The 20,668-nt window shown below is 26.6% G+C and overlaps 2 protein-coding genes across 2 annotated transcripts in view; one reads left to right on the top strand and one right to left on the bottom strand.

The window, feature by feature from the left end:
- The first annotated feature begins 63 nt into the window (after nt 1-63).
- On the top strand, nt 64-10,856 carry LOC107445631 (ras-related protein Rab-35). The gene is made up of 7 exons (XM_016060066.5): nt 64-219; nt 371-421; nt 536-659; nt 5,229-5,353; nt 5,949-6,073; nt 6,899-7,040; nt 8,398-10,856. The coding sequence occupies exons 1-6, from the start codon at nt 168-170 to the stop codon at nt 7,028-7,030; spliced, it is 609 nt and encodes a 202-aa protein (XP_015915552.1). The 5' UTR covers nt 64-167; the 3' UTR covers nt 7,031-7,040; nt 8,398-10,856.
- Nucleotides 10,857-19,751: 8,895 nt separating this feature from the next.
- LOC107445637 (putative RNA-binding protein EEED8.10) overlaps nt 19,752-20,668 on the bottom strand; it is a 33,966-nt gene continuing 33,049 nt past the window's right edge. Inside the window, exon 22 of the mRNA XM_087156880.1 lies at nt 19,752-20,236. Within this exon, the coding sequence (XP_087013006.1) occupies nt 20,136-20,236 (101 nt within the window). The 3' untranslated portion in view covers nt 19,752-20,135. The remainder of the gene's footprint in view (nt 20,237-20,668) is intronic.

Below are 20,668 nucleotides of genomic sequence, written 5' to 3'. Positions count from 1 at the left end.
TTTACTTTCTTAATTAATCAAAATTCGATAACGAAAACGATTAATCGATATTCTATCTGCATCAGTAGACAACTCGAGCGAAGTATGAATCATAAACGCCTCCCCCCTGTTTACGCTTGTCATTATTGTTATTTTTGAATGAATGTTTTGGTTTCCAAGTTCCCACAATGGCTAGAGAATATGATCATTTATTTAAACTACTCATCATCGGAGATAGTGGTAAGTTAGTTTGTAAAATTGGTTTTCACTGCTCAATAATGTAATTGATCTATCTTTAAAGTATTGTGGATAATTAAAAGGTATGTGCCATTCTCTGTTATCATATGTTACAAAGCGATTGAAGACTCATTTACTTTTCTTAATTTTTTAGGTGTAGGAAAAAGTAGCTTGTTACTTAGATTTGCCGATAATACATTTTCAGGTACAGCATATATGTCTCGATTTTATTTTAATATCACTTTCTTTGCGTTATATTTATTTCGTTTAATTTGTAAAATTTAATTTAGCCCTATGATTAAAACAGATTTAATTTCAGGTAATTATATTACCACAATTGGTGTTGATTTCAAGATCCGTACCTTAGATTTAGATGGCGAAAGAGTTAAACTCCAAATATGGGACACTGCTGGTCAAGAAAGATTTAGAACTATAACTTCGACGTGAGTTTTTATTTTAGTTATTATTGTGTATTTAGTTCATTTCTGCTGTACAATTCTTGCTAATTAGATTTAATTTTATTTTACTGATGATACATTTGTCTTTAAATCAGTGAGTTTATTTAATTGTTTCAGTCCCTTTTCCAAACTGCTCTTTGCTAAGACCTACCAGTATGTGTTTTTTAAACTAAATAATTCTTTGAGTAATACTATCTATGCATCTTCAACTATTATTAATCTACTGCTGTATGAAGTTCTTGGAGATATATTAATACTTGCCGCAAACAGGTATCGATAAATCCATTTTGATACTTGTTTGTGCCAAGTGAAACTGCTTGGGAGGGCTCTGAGTATGAGAAAACTTCCGTATTGTGATCTGTGGCGGAATAATCGCCAAGTCTTGGCCGTGACTCGCGAGAAACTAAAAAAAAAAAAAAAACATCACAGTAAGGGGCCTACTCGAAACGTATAACTCATAGCCAACCCCCGTGCAAGCATCTGTATGTTCTTTTTTTTGTTTTTTTAAATTTGCTAATTTAAAATCTGTTCGACACCTTGGTGATTGTAGTTTGCACAACAGATCAAGATAAGGAAATATCCCTATGAGTATTACCATTTGAATTTGCCCCATTCTAAAATTTTAAGTTTATCATGTGCTGCTGTTTGGTTGTTGTCTTTACAAAATCTTCCTAATGTCTTCACCAAACTTTTTTAAAAATTTCAATCTGTTGCTTTTTCCTTCCCATTTCCACTTGATGCTTTTCTAGATAATTTTGTTTGTGGTTTTTTTTACTATCGCTAAGATGTTAAATTCAACTATTGTTATTTCCTCAAGCTATATGATCAGTCTGTCAGTTTTCATCTTTTGGTTTAATTTGTTTTACTTCTTCACCTTTATATTTAATTTTTTCTATATATTGTCATGTTTTTTTCTTCCATTTAAAATGTTATTTGAAGTATATATTCAGGGGTCTGTATAGACTAAATTTACTACCGTTTAGCGGTACCTTCACAAATTCAACTTTAGGAAAAACGGTAGTTTCACAAAATACTTTTTCTTAAAATTTTATTTTGCATCCCTTAAGAAATGATAAATCCATATTTTTTACCATATCTTTGTGTTGATTTTTTAAAATAATTTTTAATTTTTCACAAATTATGTCTAAATTTTCACAAAATAGGTACCTCTTAGAAAAACCTAGACAGACCCCTGATATTTTTTAAATAGCTGTCATTGTTACTCTGTTATAATTATATATGTGGAAGTAATAAAACTGTAAGATGTTATATATTTGTCAAAATAAATATGTAATTAATATCATCCCTCAAATTGCAGTTGTAGTTGCACCTTGTTTTATTTCCTTAATTAACGTGTAAATTAGATACTTTTTTGTAGGAAAAACTATGTTCTTTATTTATTTATTAATTAAATGGTCCTGATTCATAAACCAACCCCGTATATGTTATGAAACAGTTTGTTTTTAGAATTTTTTTTACCTAATGCTCTCCACTGTTTTTACGTGCTAAGAACTACAAATTGTCTTAATAATTTAGTTTAAGAAAGCTACATATAAATACAAGTTAACATTATTACTTTGTTTCCAGAATCTATTATAAAATCACCTAACTGCACCAGTGATGCTGAATTATTTGTTATAATATGTACCTAGTATCCTAATAAGAGGTTCTGTGGCAATAAGTCTGTTATGACCCTTGAAAACAGATTATTATCTAATGGGCTAACTTAGTTTCAAGTTTTAAGCACTTGATAAATTTCAAACATTTTCGGAAGTCTATGAGCAAGTTTCAGCAAATGTATAGAGTTGTTCCTATTTTCTAATTTCATTAAAATTTTGGAGAAGAAACTGATTGTATGTTACTGTAGCAGAGCAACCAAATATTTTAACAAAGTAATTAATTGTTTTGAGAATTTTACGATCAATTAATTAGAAACACGCTATAGTATCTAGTTTAAATACTGATGCAATCATGAAATACTGATGCAATAATGCTTACTAATTCAACAATTTCATAAATATGCAGTATAAATTCATATTCTGGAAGTAAATATATAAGAGGAATTTATCTTTTTATAATTGATAAATTTATTTGTATTTATTTTAAATGAAGTTTTTTTTTTTTTGTCACAAAAAGTTGTTGAAATGTTTTTTAAGAAAAAGGTTATGTTGTGCTATTAAAATATTACATTCTTGTTTACATGAGCATTTAACATTTAGAGTGTTACATATTTTTGTATAGAATACTGATTTATAAATGTCTCTCCCCCCCCCCCTTTTTTTTTGTTACATGCTAATCATTGCTTTACATTTTTTTTCTTTAAATCTAGCATAATTTGTTCATTTTGATCATCAGCCCAAGAATATTTCTATAATTTAATGTTATCACTTGTTGTAATAATGTTTTTGAGTCACAAATTTAAATGAATCATTTAAGAAAGTTCGTTTATATTTCCTTTCCAAAATTCTATTTTCCTCCTTTTCTTTTATATTTCCTTATTGAAATTAGGAAGAAAAAAAATTAGCTAGTACTGAAAAAAAAAGCTATGCATGGGGAAAGAAGAAAAAAAATCCAGGTCATGTTTTATCATGCATAAAATTTCACTTCACTAAAATCTAATTCATTTAACCTTTATCTGAAATAATTATATTATATTAACATTTATCTGAAATAACGCCTAAATGAACCATTAGATTTAATAAAGCACTGCTCGATTGTACATCCAATACATTGTTTTTAGCGATTAAAATTGTTTGTTGAAAATGTAATTATATATTGAACAAAGAATTAAAAGTTCATTTTCTTTCAGAATAATTTAAAAGTAAAATTAAATTTGAATATTTTTAAAAATTATATGAAATGTCAAATGTGTTTCATAATTGATCGCATTTAAAATTAAAGGTAAAATCTAGTTTGATATACATGAGATTTAGATTTCAAAATATTATACATTTTATTCCTTACATAGAAAGATACACTTTGATATAAAAAAAGTTTCAATCAGATTTAAATTTTGCATCTTTTTCTTCACATAAAATCGCTTGCATCTTTATCCATGATTAAAAAACTTAACTTACAGAGACTGAGATTTGGATTTTGAAATATTTTACTTGATTAAATTAATATTTCACTGTTTTTTTTAACTATTATAAAGTTAATATTCTCACTTTCTTCGAAATGTTTTGTAGTTACATAGTGTATACTGTATAAAATTTAAAAAAATTTCTGAAGGAAAAAAAAATAATCTAGGTGAACTATGAATTTGAATTTTATTATTTCTTATGTTGTGAATGTAAAATATGTTTCATTATAATCGATAACTGTATTTACAGTTATTATTTCTTATTTACAGTGATAATAGTTTTTTTTTCCTGTGAGAGAGAGAGGGGGGGGAGAAATGCCATGCTTCACATATGAGCAATTTGTGAGTTTTTCTTTTTGAGGAGAATGTTCTGGAAGAGCAGTCATGCATTTTTAAATGTTTCTCAGAAGACATAATTGTGTGCCCTCTTTCTTCATCCTCTTAAATTAACAGCTAAATTTATAGATTTTATGTTGTCATTTTTTTTTATTTTATTTCTAGTTAGTTTGTTCAAAATCAATTTCTTATAATATAAAAATATAATTAATTTCAAAGAAAAAAGTTTCTGATTTTTTTATATGTTTAGACATTATTTATTTTTCTTAATGTAATTTCTTTTTTGCATCAGCATGTGACAAATTAAGTAGCTAAATTATCAGGGAATTAATTATTAAATTTTAGGATGAGAATTTTTTTTTTATTCTTATTATTTTTGAAAAAGGAAAATTTAAATTATTTTTAAAGAAAAATCTGAAAACATTATGTATTTGTTAATTTAGTTTTTAAGAGCAAATCAGTGCATTAATCATTTTGTTACATATAATTATTTAATACTACAGGGTGCGTAGCATTTCTAAAAAGTGCTTAAAGTTGCTTATTTTTGTTTTTTAAAAGCCCTTAAAGGTGCTTTTTTCATTGGGTGTTTTTAAAAAGTGCTTAATTTTCCCTTTTCCAAAATGAAATATTTCCTTTACCATGTTGATTTTAGCTGTGAATTATGCAGAAAGACACTGTTCACATTGTTCTCTTTAACTTTTTCACAATTAATTCAACCCCAATCTATTTTTGTGCATTGTCAGTCCGTAGCGTATGAAAACACCATTCGATTTACATGATTCAAAAATTTTGACAATAGTCAAAAACAATGCCAAAAGATTTTTTGTTTTGACATCGCGGTTAAAATCAGATGAAACCGTCAATTGTTAAAAACTTTCCAACCCTGCCTAATTGTGATATTTTTTTTAAGTGCTTAAAAATATTATTTGAGTGCTTGAAAAGTGCTTATTTCTTGTTGAATAATTTAGCTACGTACCTGTACTATAATTTAAAACTATTAATAACTACTATACTTTGATTTAAATTATTACAAATATTTTTATTAATAAGAAACATTGAAGATGGGTTATAAACCCTCTTCTGCACCCAATTTTTGCTTAATATCTTCTTCAATTGTTTTTTAAATCTCTTGACAGATATTATCGTGGTACCCATGGTGTAATAGTTGTTTATGATGTTACCAATGGAGAATCATTTGCTAATGTTAAAAGGTGGATACATGAAATTGAACAAAATTGTGATATGGTGAATAGAATCCTTGGTAAGTCCTTTTGTGGTAATTTGAAGATATGACAGTAATTTCTTTTTTTGATATCACGATAGATTCTGGCTGTAGCTATCAGGAAACAGTTGGAACTTACTTTATTATTAAGCACAAAGCTCTTGTAGAGCTTTGATTGTCCTAACTTCTTGGAAAATGTTTAAAATTTCAATTATAAAATTCCATCTTTACAAAAAATTTTAAAAAAGAACCTAAGAATGAGTCAAAAGCAGACTAATATATAAATTGTGGTTTATATGAACCATTTATTTTATAACAGAATAAACTATTTAAAAAAAATGCTTTTGTGTTAGAGTGATTTAATATTGTTTGCTCTTGAACTGCTGTTTCAACTTATAATAACTAAGTTTATAACTAAGAATATTAATTTCATTAGGGGGCATTTAAGGCAAAATAAAATGTTTTAAAAATTATATTGCTTAAGAGGATTTTTAATTGTTCTCTGCAAAAAAAAATTTAAGTATATGCAGACAGAATTGTGGTTAAATATATCTGTAGAATTCGCACAAAGAAAAAAAAATAATTTTTATTTTTACATACTCCTTTTCTCTTTTTCATTATATTTATTTTACAGTGGGAAATAAAAATGATGATCCTGAAAGAAAAATTGTTGTAACTGAAGATGCCCAAAGATTTGCTGAACAGATGAACATTAAACTCTTTGAAACTAGTGCAAAAGAAAATATTAATGTTGAAGAAGTAAGAACATAATAGACCATTTTTAATTTTTTCTGTTCAATGTCATTTTTTTATTAGTAATTTTGAATTTGTCTCAGATTTATTGTCATCCTGTAAAGCAGTGGTTCCCAAAAAATATTCCGTAGAACCCTAGAGCGTTCTGAGATTAGAAATTTTTTTTAAACAGTAATATTTAGATTTATAGTCCATCAATAATGTATAATTTATTTAATATTTCAAGTTTCTATGAAATTGTTTATGTAAAATGCTAATGAAAAAGAAGCAAAATTCTTAAAAGAAAAAAATAATTTAAATAAGAATATATTAAATCGATGAGAAGAATGTGCATTTACAAAAAAATTCCATAAGTATTTATCATTGAGCTTACTAATTCAAAATAAAATTCAAGAATTAAATTTTTCTGATAACCATTTCTAATGTTTATATTATTCTGTTTTTCTTGCTGAAAATCATAGTCAAACTTATTTTATTAATTTTCAGCATATGCATACACCAACAAATTCATAAATTTCATTTTCCCATTATATATTTTCAAAATAATTAGTAGTATTTTTTGAGAGGGGAAGGGGGGTAACCATCATTAAAATATTTCTATTTTCAATAAAATGCTAAGTAAAATTATAAATTCACTTTGAAATAATCAATGGCACTTATTGTCTGATTGTTTTTATGGAATGTGCCTTTTGGTACACAAAAAATTGAAGACCCCTAATATAGACAAAAGAGTTAAAGTTGAAATTTTTTATTTAGCATAACCTCTGCATTTTTAACTAGTGTTACAGTGCAAACAAAAGAAGCAAAAATGACATTTTTGTTTTATTTCAGATGTTTAATGAAATTACTAGAATGGTATTACAAAGTAAAAAGGAACATAAAGAAAAACAGCAACAGAGTGGAGATGGTACTATTAAATTAGGCAAAGTTGCTGGAAAGAAAAGACGGTGTTGTCAATTATAGGATTTCATAGGTTAGTAGCATCAATTAATGATACAGTACAGAACCCGTTATCCGGAAATCGGAAAACCAAAAAACCGGAACGAAATTCGATAAATTTTCCCCCCATTTTTTTTAAAAAATGTTTTTTTCCTCGTAAGATTTCAGGATTTTTATTTCTTTTTTGAAAGATTTTTTCCTTACCATCATTTTGGAAATAATCATTAGTGTATTACTTAATCGTTTTTTCTTCTTTTTAAGATTATTTCCAAATATATTTTTTTAGTTGAGTTTAACAATAAAAAGAACGGCTTTTTGTAGCGATTCAGAAAACCGGAAAAATCAGTTATCCGGAATAGCGATGGTCCCGATCGTTCCGGATAATCGGTTCCCTACTGTATCTTTAATGCCTGTTTTCATTTTCCAATTCAACTAAAAACAAATAATAATCAAAAATGATTAAAAAGTAACTCTATTGACTAATGTTTTAAGGGACCATATAAGTTAAGAGTTCATCCAAGACCATAGATTTTCCCTACCTTTTCCAAAAATAAGAAAAAAAATTTGTTACAGAAAACTTTTTTTATCTTCAGATTTATTAAAGTGGGTCAAAAAATTGAGGCACTTCCACACTTTTTTCCCAAATATTAGAGAAAGAATGAATTAGTTTTTAGTTTCAGTTGCTTTTGAAATACATGCAGAAAATATTTCACAAGAGTTGTTTTATCCTCACTTCGAAAAACTGAGATTGTTAAAAGATTAAAAAAAAATGCAGAAGCTACATAACACTTAAATAACATTCAAAAATGTGAATAGACTGCCTTGAAGAACTTTATATCCCGAATAAAAAAAAAATCTAAAAACATTCTATTGGTCTTAGATAAAGCACTTTAATAATATTTCTCTCCTATTTTTTAAAGCTTTCTAATATTCTAAATTTTTCATGAACCAGGTTATCCTCCTTTCTAATTGGTCCTGATAAGGACTATAAGAATCTTAGGACTATATTGTATTTTCATCAAAATATAGTTTAACCCTAACTCAATAACTAATATAATTTTTTGATTGACCTAATACCTGTTGAATATCAGAGCTATATCCATGCTTGAGGCATTGACCTGCCACTGTGTAGGACTGGGCTGGAAACCTATCCAGATCAGTAAATCTAAAGCTTGCCTGGAAGTAAAGACAACTGGTATGCAATACTGACTGAATTGTCACCATTGTGATCTAGAAATTGTGGTACATTGACTTCCATGAACTTCTTGGCCAACAAGTTGCTGTTGCAAGAATGCTTAACTTATTGAATTTTGATACTTAAAAAATTATGCCTATGTCCATTTTCTCTAATAATTATGTTAATTCATTAATCTTCATTCTTTTTTTTTTAGGATCATGAAAGAAATTAAAGTTGATAAAGCAGCAATTATAATTTTTTTAGATTTTATAAAGTATCATTCATTTATATCATCTTGTTCATTACTCTGTACCATGAATTATTCTGTAAATATTGTTGATAATTTTTTTTCCTCTTTCAACTATCAAAAATTTTATTTCTTGCAAGTTTTGTATGCTGAACAAAATCAAAGATTGAAAACATATCAAAAATTATATCTGTACTGAAAGAAAATTACCTTTCTATCTCATCAGTATTATTTCATGAAAATGCTTTGAAAATTAATTTTTGTTGTTAGCTTTTTATATTCTGTCTTTAGGTATCGGGTTGAATTTAAAAACACTGTTTTAATGTTGTTGTTTTTTTAAATTTAAAAGTGCACTTCTTAAAGTGAAACAGATAATATGAATTTGTGTTCAGTAGTTAGTAAATAGATTCCACAGCCAAATCTATCAACGTCCATAATATAAATAGAAAATTTTTTATAAATTTATATTTTAATGGTATTTTTTTAAAGAAATTTCTATAATCCAGTATACAAATATTATTTAATTATGAACCTATTGTGACCAATGAATTTATACACAATTTCTTTGTGAATTTTACTTAATGCTATTCACAATTTAAAAACATTTTACTGTGTTAAGGTATAAATGCATTTATAAGTAATCACATATTATATAAATATTATTTCTGATAACTTAATGCATATAATTATATCTAATTACTCTTTACAATTCGATAAAATTTTAAGTACAAAGATTTGATTAAATTTTTTATAAAATTAATTCAAATCAATACAAATTGTTTTTCATGAAGAGTTATTTGTTCTAAAGCCTTATCATGTATTATGTTGATTTAAAAAATAGTTATTCATTAGAAAGATTTTCAGTTATTGTAGGAATGCTTTTGTGAAAAAATTTTCAAAGGCCATGTTGAAACGGAAATCAAATTATAAATCAAAATGAATTAAATCATAAAACCATATATAAATACAAATAACTATAAAAAATTTTTATGGGTCAAAGTTGTGAGAAGTACCCATTGTAATTGTAAAAGCTAGGAAGAACTGCATTTTCAGTAGTCGCCGTAATAAAAAAATATGTATGGATTAAAAATAAATGTGAGAAAAGAAATGGGAATGAAGCTATCAAGCCCAATTTAGTAATTCTAAATAATGTGCAGCAAGCAGTATTCCTCATCTGCCTTATATATGCATAAAACTCCACTGGTTTTTGCCTTTACAATCCACGTTTTGCCAAATGTAGGGAGTTTAATTGCAATTAAACTAAGTTTAATAATAATAAGTGGCAAAAACAGGTTATGCTTACATTTTTGCTACTTATTATTATTAAACTTAATAAATTGGATACTTTTAGGATTACTAGGTTATAAATCAAATATTATGCAGTGAATAATTTATTAAATCTAATATAATGCAGAGACCTTTTTTAATGCTCCAACTCTGTTCCCAGGTAATAAGCTATGCTCTGACAATGAGGCTCCAGCAAAAGTTTAATATATTCATGCTCGCTTTTGAGTTTAAGATTTTAATAATATAAAGTAACAAAAAATCTTCAGCTCAATCAGAAAATATAAATTTTGTTCATTCTTAAAAAAGTATTAAATCTTCCTACATATTTGATCTCACATTATTATAAAAGTATCTCAATGCCGAGAATAGTTCATCTACTGCAACTTGGTGGCGTCGTTAGAATGTGGTCGCAGGACTCTTGAATGTCTGTTGGATAAAATGAAATTGTTGGAGACTGGAAAAATTTAGAGCTTTAACCCCAGCCTGGGGGGAAAAACACAGCTCTGGGTACCTAACATAATAGAATCTTATTGTATGACTTGCTGTGCAACCTAATCTTACTGTACCCATAAAAATGGATTTTTCGCAAGTCAGTTCTAATTTCCATTAAGTAGCTTGTAAAAAACTGAACCCCACATTAAAATGTACATTTTAATAGGATAGTCATTTTTATTAACTGAAAATAGCAAAAGACATTTGAAAGATAGTGTCGGTTTTATTTCTATAACAGTTATTAAAATCGGCAGGGCTAGTGCATAATTTTTAATAAGCTGATTACATTGAAAAGTTATATAGCTGTTTGTTTTAAACTTGTATTAAATTTATGGTATGTTAATACTATCTAAATACTTCTGTGATATTTTATATCATTCCATCCAAGAGATAATGTATATGTAATGCTTGATATAAATTTTGTACTAGGCAACTTTTGTAACTTTAAATGGGGGAGAAAATGAATGTTTGTTGTATTTCGTAGTTATTTACAAATATATTGCGCAACATTTTCTTTATGGTGGATATTTGTATTAAATGCGATTAATTGCTGTGATTTTTTTATACTCTGTGAAATAGAGCATATTATTTTTCATATGGAAATAAGAATATTCTAAAATTTCAAAATAAATTTATTTTTCACTGAAGCCTTATCTTTTTATTTCAATCAATTTTTACCGATATTTGTCTTTTTGTACTTTGGAAAAAATTAATTTGCATTTATAACATACAACGTTAATTCTGGAAACTAAATGCTGTTTGTTTATTCCTTGCATCTTTATTTCCTCAAAGAAACTTTCAATGCTTAGGCATTGAAAGTTTATAAATTTATGTCATTCAAACAGCTAATTATTTGGTATTCAATTTTTGTTTTACACTTAAAATCAACGTAAATTTTCAGGCATCACAAATGTGTGGTATTAAAAAAAAACCCTGGAATCTCGAATTAATGAAGAATAATTTACATGAATGATAGATTATCTAAAAAGTCCACCCATTTAAATGTTATAGGGGGAAATAAGACAAACATGAAAAGAAGTTTCTTTAATGTATAACTGAAAATGAACTGTACAACCGCTATCTAGCTGAAAATAAGAAAAAATAAATAACCTACAGACATTTATCAGATAAATAACTCTAAAACAAATATTTGAAACATACAGGGATGAAAAAAAAATACACTATCAAATATGTCACGATATGCAAAAATCACTTAGTTAAGTACGAAATAATAATTAAAAAAACAACTAGTACAATTGTTTTGATCCATAAAATAGGCTTTCTCTTGCTTGACAGTCAAAAGATTTGCTTTAATAATTCCCACCCCAACATTCTATGTTCAAAATTCATCTAAGAAAAAAATAAAACGGTGGTAGCAAAAATATAAATATTTTCGTTTTAGGTTCCACTCAGTTTTAAAAAAATAAAAATATTTAATTTCTAAATATGTATCTTCAATATTGATATTAGCAATAGTACTATTTGTGCATTGCTGTAAATGAGACTGATAGAAAAACACAACACACTTTTCTAGATGATTAACTACTTTTGTAGTAGTTAAAATAATTTTCATTTCAGGCACAAAATGAAAATTTCAATACAAAAACAAAATATATTCAGTAATTATCTTTGGTTATGTATTAAAACAATAACACAAAGAATTAAACAAAATTATTGCAAAAATAAAATAGGATATAGGCATCATCCATATTTTAGACCCTTGGAAAAATCAGAGCTTCATTTTAAGGCAAGAAATTTTTTTTCAAAGAGGGTATATGCGATGCCCCTCTGCAGTGTTATGCTTAACAGCTTGTAGGACGAGGAATTAAAAATTTAATTGAATTTATGAAGCCAGATCAATTTTGGCAGGTATGAGAATTTAATTGACTTTTTAGTGCATATTATGTATTATAGCATATTCTTTTTTTTTTATTTAGAAAAATAAGTTAATACATACAGAAATATAAAAAAAAAATTATTTTTTACTTTAGATATATAAAGAGGTAAAAATACCTACCACACATAATTAACTAATATTGAAGTTTTAAAAACTAACTTTTCATTTAATATGGAATATAATTAACATACCATATTGTTAAATGATTTTTGCATAACGCTTTAACAGTTTAATTTTTAAATTCTAACTACCAGCAATTACAAAAATTTTCTTTTAATATAACATAAACAATTTAAATCATCTGCAAATTTAACATGTTATTTACAAGGTGAAAAATACTAGTTCATTCATTGCAATCATTTTCAATATTGATAGCTTCCTCTCACAAATTGAACCAATCTCTTTGCTATTGACAGGTATAATAATGCCTTGCTCGTGAAATAAATATGTTAGGGTTGCTGAAATTGTAACGAGTTTAAGATTTCCTCATGAAAGAACATATTTTATGAAAAATAATGGATTTGAAGTTTTCATAGAATTTATTTTTATCTCGTTATTTAAGGAAGATAAATAAATTTTAAAACAAGGTACAATTATAAGCCTAACTAAAATAATAAAAAAAAAGATTTCTTTGCATTTTTATTTTATTTATTTTCTTATTTACACAATTTAAAATATCTCAACAAATAGTTAAAAGAAAATTACTTATCAACATTAACAACAAGCACCACAAAAGTTGAACAGCACACCAAAAAAGAAAAGGGGCCATCCTCAATAACTTTTGATCTAATGATCGGATATTCACATTCTAGGACTTAATCTTAATGGCATCAGAGGGGGGGGGGGTGACCTCAAATATGCCAATTAATAAGAGCGACGATATTATAAGTTACTTAATCAGACACAAAAATGTACTTTCTCGGAATAATCATACCTTTTTTTAACAGATTCGGATTTCTGATCCCCAAAATATAGGAGTAGCAGCAACCTGGGAAATGGGGTCCTCATAGTTTGGTCAAGAGAACGCTTCAAAATTTGCACTGCTCTCAAAAAATGTCGTTAAAGAAGTTCACTTAAAATTCAATTTCTCAGAAACCATTTAACCGATTTTGCTCCTATTTCGTATTTTGTCATGCAAAATTAAATAATTTAAAATGACATCAAAAATTCTATACATCTTACAGAAAAAATTTTTTACTATTATTTAATAAAATAATAAATATCTGCTAAAATTTATTTTTGGCATAGAATTATCTTCGGATAAAAAAAATTTTATAATTGAGAGCAGAAATTTCTCTATTCGCTTAAAAAGTTCTTAAGATATGGCAAAAAGTAAAATCAACATTAAGAGGTCCAAACTTTGGACAACTCTCCAGACCAAAGGGAACCCTATATTTTTAGGGTCAGAAATCCGAATCCGTGGAAAAAAGGTATGTTTATTCAAAGAAAGTGTGTTTTTGTGTCTGATTTCGTAACTTAAAATATCGTCTGCACAAATCTAAAATATCTAATTAGCATATTTCAGATCACCCCTTCGAATTATTAAGAATGAGTCCTAAGTACATGAAGATCCAATCATTAGATAAAAAGTTATTCAGGGTGATCCTTTTTTTTTGGCGCACTGTACAATAATGCATTATATGATTAATATTCAAACCAGCTAACAACTCCATAAGTTTAAAAAATAGCATAATTATATTCAAAGAGTTTTTGGATTGAAAAATAGCATTCAAATATTCCCCTTTTGGGCTATGAGTGGAAATAGTAGAATGTTTGCTAATGTCCCCTTAAAAAATTTTTGCAATTAAAATATTTTAAATGATTCTCAGTAATAAAAAGTGAAAATTATTCTGTGAATTTAAAATTTAACTAATGATAAAAATATTTAGATACTGCCTGCCATTTCATCTATTAGAAATGTTAATAATTTTATACCTTTATACTTAGTTACAAATAGATGTGTTAACTAATAATTCAAATTTACTGTAAATTGAACTATTAAATCAATCACATCTCTCAGTCTGCAAGCTCGGAAAAGAAAAGGTTCTTTCTAGGAAACTATTTTTTTAATCTATTTCTGTTTAGGAAACTATTTTTATCCTAAAATTTAGCGAAGAGAAAAAATCTAGCAATGAAATTTTTAATCTCAAATTTAATGCATACAATTGTAATAAGAGTTGTTAGCACTTAAAAATATTGAGAATGTTCCTTTTATATTAAAAATTTAATTATAGATCAATAAATTTTATAGTAATATATACAAATATATATAATACATATTTTCTTTAAAAATATGTTTTATGTGGTAAAATATGAATATAATTATCAATGCATACACTTATGTCTTTCAGCAAATGGTACAACATCTACATTTTTAACTAGAAAATGTCATTTAATTTCAAGTTATTTCTAGTTTCTCATATATTATATTTCATTTAAACTACTTTAATACACAAAGAAATTGTGATGAAGAATTTTTCTCGACTTGAAGTATCATTTCCCTTTTCTAATTCGTTTTTAAATAAACACATTTCCCTAGTAAAATATACACACTTCCATTCAAGAAAATATTTTTCAGTCATATTTGACAGAGATCAGACTTTTTTTTATTGAAAAAAAAACTTTTTTAAATAATAATAAGCACACTTTCTTATTTTAACTGATCAATATCTATCATTCAATAAATTAAAAATAAAAATACCAATATTTACTCATAATACAATTACTATTGTATACCGAAATAAATAATTTACATATTGATTCAAATAAAGTTTTATCAGTTAATTTTTTGGCGAATATGAAAAACAATAAAATCTCTAATTCATAATTTCAGTTTTAGCAAAATGAAACATATTCTGATACACCTTGTTTTTACTTCCTTCGTAAGTACAATATCCCTTGCTATTAATCATTTTGTGTTATAAATTATCTCGTTTCTAAATAACTTCACTCACTTTTTTAATGACGGTAAATAGCTAAACACTTAACATAATTTTGATGAATTTTGCCATACGTCAGAAGAATTTTCACGATTTCCTTAATGTTAGTACAGTCGAAACTCTGTTTACCGAATTTCGCAATTTAACGAATATATGAAGAAGATTTATAGGAAACAATGAATATCAATATCGACTCTGACACAGAAGTCGATGTTAATGAATTTCCAGTGAAAACTGTTACTCTTTCTGATGCTTTGCAGGGTTTAGAAACAGCGGAAACTTACCTAATGCAGCAAGATGTAAATGAAGGAGTATTTTCTTCTCTTCGTGACATCGAAAACGAACTTTTTAAAGTAAAGAATCAAGGAAATAAGCAAACCTTACTCACAAAATGCTTTACAACTTTTAATTAATCAGTATGTAATCATTTGCTGTAATTTAAAAATAAAATAAATAGCATAAGATTTCTATTTATTTTGTGTATTTGCTTATTAGAGATGTCCGGATATTCCATAAGGTTAGTCAATTTTTTTTCTCCCATTATTACGAATTTTTCCTGATTTAGCGAAAAATATTTTCGGTCCCTATGAATTCGATAAATCGGGGTCCGACCGTAAAATTGAGTGCATGACTCAAGCAAATTAAAATTATTTTGCAGCAAATAACTAATTATTAGAATATGGAACTTATAATTTGAGAAAAAGTAAAACTGATTATTCATTAAAACAAATAATAGCTAATACATTTTGACAGGAATGATAATAAACTGACCATAAGACGGAGAGAGAAAAGAACACTAATATTGCACAAGTACAGAATACAGTAGAAGTTCTATATAATGCATTATTATAAACTGCAATTGTCCATAAATCGCATTAACTTTGACGGATGAAAATTGCGACTAAGAAATTTCTGTAGCTAAGCAAGAACAATTAACTTTTTACAATATTTGTTTAATTATTTTTAGAAAGTTACAACTTCAAGAGCTAAGCAAACCAAAATATACACTACCGGTCAAAAGTTTGCGAAAATTTTGAAATTTGCAAAAAAAAGGTCTACATTTAAATGCTCATAGAACTGCGAAAAATCATTCAAATTGCATAAAAATTTGATACGTTCTAAAGTGAACCCTCTACAGTTAGTTACATATGATCAAATTGCAATACTTTGCTTTTTGCGAACTGAATCCAGATTTTCATCATGGGTTGTTTCTATGGTGAAATAAGTTGTTAAGTTTGAACTCCTGCCAAAGTAGCAAAAAAATTTTTTTGTACTTTTTGTTAACAGAAAATAGTTATTTGAACCATTCTATGTAAGCCCTCAAAATTTCAAATCGATTTGATTTTTTTTTGACGAAGTTATAGAATTTTGATTGTACTTTTCTCGATTTTTGAGCATTCCACATATGCGGTCTTTTGGTCTGTACATCTTCTACCAGAGAGCTTTTTAATTTTAATGTTTTCTATGTTTTCAAACAGTTAATAGTGATTATAAAACAAATATTCTTATTCATTGTAATTATTGTTATTACAAAGAATTTATTATGAATATAATTAAAACAATATCTCACAGATGTCACATTTCATCGAAAATTTGTTTGTTCTTGCAAACGATGCTCTGATATTTCGAATCGAAATCAGTTATGGGACATTTTACAACAGGAATGGAACTCCATATCACTTGAAGTGATTAATGGTTTGTTAGAATGAATGCCACGAATATGTAAGGTTATAATAAGAGCAAAAGGTTGATGGTTCGAGAAATCAAGATTTAAATGTTAATTTATTTAATAACAAAATACAAATAAGAATATGTTAAATATTTGATTTGTTGTAAATAAAATAGATTAGTAAAAATGCAAATTTTTTTTATACTATTGTTATTATTTTTTTAGAATTATTTATGTAATTATTGTTATAAATTTTTATTTTAATTTAATGTAAAGTAAAAATATCACAAAAAAGCAATAAATATAAACGATAATAATTACAGTAATGAATAAGAGTATTTGTTTTATAATAAATATTAGTTATTTGAAAATATAGAAAACATCAAAATTAAAAAGTTCTTTGGTAGAAGATGTATAGACCAAAAGACTGCATATGTGGAATGCTCAAAAATCGAGAAAAGTACACATGTTTTTCAAAATTCTATAATTTCGTCAAAAAAAAATCGAATCGATCTGAAATTTTGAGGGCTTACATAGAACGGTTCAAATAACCATTTTCCATTAACAGAAAGTACAAAAAAAATTTTTTTGCAAGTTTGGCAAGTGTTCAAAGTTAAAAAAATTTTTCGCCATAAAAACAATACGTGATAAAAAGCTGGATTCAGTTCGCAAAAAACAAAGTATTGCAATTTGATCATAGGTAACTACCAGTAGAGGGTTTGTTTTAGAACATCTCAAATTTTCATGCAATTTGAATGATTTTTCGCAGTTCTATGAACATTTGAATTTAGACCTTTTCTTTGTAGATTTTAAAATTTTCGCAAACTTTTGACCGGTAGTGTATATATATTAGTTTATTAGTTCTTTTGATCTAGAAAAATAAAATTCTGAAAACAATCAGACATGTAATGACCGGAAGAAAAAGTTATCTTAATTTTTTTCTCAATGTGCAGTTTTTTTTAATGCTTAGTTTTTTTTCCTTTTTCGTACATAGAAGATAAATAAAATACTCTTAATTTTTATGCACAAAAGTAACATACATAGATTTTGAAGAGCAAAAGAAATCTTTTTTTTCTTTAATAAATCTTTTTCTCAAGAACATATCAAAGAATATATCTATTGAAAAAATTCAATATTCCTTCTTTTTCACATTTCACAAGCTGTAAACACATAAAAAAAGAGATTTTAAAAACCATGAAATGTATGGCAGTAGCTGCAAAAAGATTGATGCTAAAACGTTGTGTATTTAAGACAAAATCACATGAATCAGGCACATCAAATAGCAGCTGATCAAATGTACTTTTTAAGATTTGTGTGTTGTAATAAAAAATATTGCACTAAAAATATTATAATTTGAAAACAATATTCAAAAATCAGTAGTTATTACTTAGTAGTTGTGAGTAGTTATGACTTATTATTAAATGATTAAAAAAAAAACAATAGAAATATTGCATCAAATAGCGTAGACTCAGGTGCGCCATTTGTATTTCCCATATCATAATATCTGGTTTTTAAAAAAACTCATGCGAAAATCAACAGCAATAACTGCCATAAATGCTGCTTGGATTTAGCACAATTCGAATTTCTCGTTTCTTAATAATATTGAATGGAAACATTGAGATTTAAAAAACCATGTAGTTATCTGTAGTAATAACTGGAAAAAATTAGATCAAACAAACAGTGTCATTGCATTAAGAAGTGACTAATAAATGCACAAATTGAATTTTGCATGTCGTAATACAAAAAATAAAGGGATTTTTCTTTTTAAAAAAATGAGAAAATTCGTAACAATAATAGCGGACATGACGATCGAAACACCACATAGATTTACGATGACATTGACGCAAATTAAGTGCATCAAAAAATGATTAAATTATTGATTCACGGAAATCCACAAATTAATAGACTTGAGGTTTGCGGAATTGCGCTAACTACCGGAAGAATCATATATGCCTTCCCGTAACTTAAGTTTATGTTTTTGCAATCTTTTGTTTGAATCTAAAAAGCTTTTTTTGATTGATCTGTACCAGATTAACATTGTTACTATATTTAGCAGGTAATTTTATAAGTGTCTGAAACAATGATACATAACGCAAAATTATATAAAAGGCAAAGCCTCACGTTTCAAGGTTTGCATTATAAAGATCTTCTACTGTATTTATAGTTAAGTTTCACGACTTCAGTGTAAATGAACCAAAAAAATACTCTTCCCTGTTTTTTTTGGTCCCTTTGTTTTTTATGTTTCAAAGAATTTCAATTAAAATTAGGTATTTAGGTTGTGGTTATCAATGCATTTTTGTTGGCATTGTGGGGTACATATAAAATTTCCAGACCAATTTTTGTTTTGAATTTTCTTATGTTTTGATTTAACAGAAAACTAAAAAAATTAAAAACGCTAATAGAAAACAAAACATGAGGATAAATCAATTATTCCTTTTCTTTCCTTCACTAAAAATATAAACACCGTGTTTCTAACATATACATAAATTATCTGAAACAAATTATTGATAACTGCTTCATGATCTAGAACCATTAATTAAAATTACTATAACAAAAAAAAACGTATGAAACATTAATGGGAGAAAAAGATGACTACAAGTTATAACTAATTTTATATACTCAAAATTAATTTAGCTGGTTAATTATTAATTTAGCAAGAGAAAGAAAACAATTAAAAGGGAGAAAAATGTAATAATAACAATTTTGTTTTTAAATACTGTAATTCTGCATTAATATATTTTCCTACAATAAAAAAAGCTATGCAAGTTCCTTTTAATTTCATTAAGTGAATAAACTCAATAGGTAATAAAACTTTTTTTAAAAAGTAAATAAATAAATAACATTTGTTAAACAACCAACTAAAGGACGGCTATTATTTCATACAACTTAACTGTATGAATAAACAACACAATCTTATATACATATTCTACAAAAAGGTATCAAATTTGGCAAATTAACAATAAGCAGAAAGTATGGCTAGCGGTTTATGAATAAGTCCACCAACAAAAAAAAAGAAGAGAGATCTCAATAAAAACCCTTAAGTCAAAATTAAAAATTTATCTAACAGCAACAACACACAGTAGAAAATAATGTCTAAGTAATATTTACACTATTTCAACTTCGACTGATGAACTTTAATTTAACAAAGGTAAAATATTGCAGCTAAACAAGCACGGCAAATTATGGTAAGAAAACTTCATAAATTTTTTTTCAAATCTCAGTCTATCACAATTCTAAAGAGCACTCTCTCAAATTGTTCGATCTTTGTAACAAATAGGAACAAAAAGATAAATGCATTGCTAAAAAATTCAGGGAAACTTTTCTTTCGAGCACAGTTGCATTCCAATGCATTTTCTCATCACGCGTAGTTACACATTAAAAACTTAATTTTAATCTTAAAAATTATCGTGAAAAGCTTTCCTCATAAAGGTGATTCAAATATCTCTGACCATTCTCCATTTGCATCGACTTCTGTGAGAGTTTCACTGACATCAGCTGGTTCCTTATTTTCAAGCAAAGAACCTGCAAAAACATATGTATCTAACATAAACAATGACACAAACATAAATATAACAGTATACTCTTGATAGCTCGAACTTCAGTTCGACCTTCTTATGTAAAAAAATACAAAAACAAAACCTTCTTATGTCAAAAAAAAAATTTCCCCTTCCCGTTACATATCCACTTAATGTTAATTTGAATTCCCATGTTGAAGAGTTTCTTATCAAAACCATGTTACGTCGAATTTTTTTCCAAAGAGAAAATGAATTTTATTGGAAAAATCGTAATGTAAGTTTATTGTAAACTAATTCTTTTTTATTTAATGCATAATTATTTTTGTCTTCATTTTTAAAAAAATTATCATTGTTGTATTTAGACCTATTGTCAATTATCAAACATATTTAATAGTAGTTATTCTTATGCTTCATGACTCTACCTTTTGGAATATATTTT

Source organism: Parasteatoda tepidariorum, chromosome 2, assembly GCF_982258835.1.
Source record: "Parasteatoda tepidariorum strain Cologne lab strain chromosome 2, Ptep-v5.0, whole genome shotgun sequence".
Taxonomy (NCBI): Eukaryota; Metazoa; Arthropoda; class Arachnida; order Araneae; family Theridiidae; genus Parasteatoda; species Parasteatoda tepidariorum.
The sequence above is the reverse complement of the archived record's forward strand: the minus strand, read 5'-3'. Positions and strand labels throughout refer to the sequence as shown.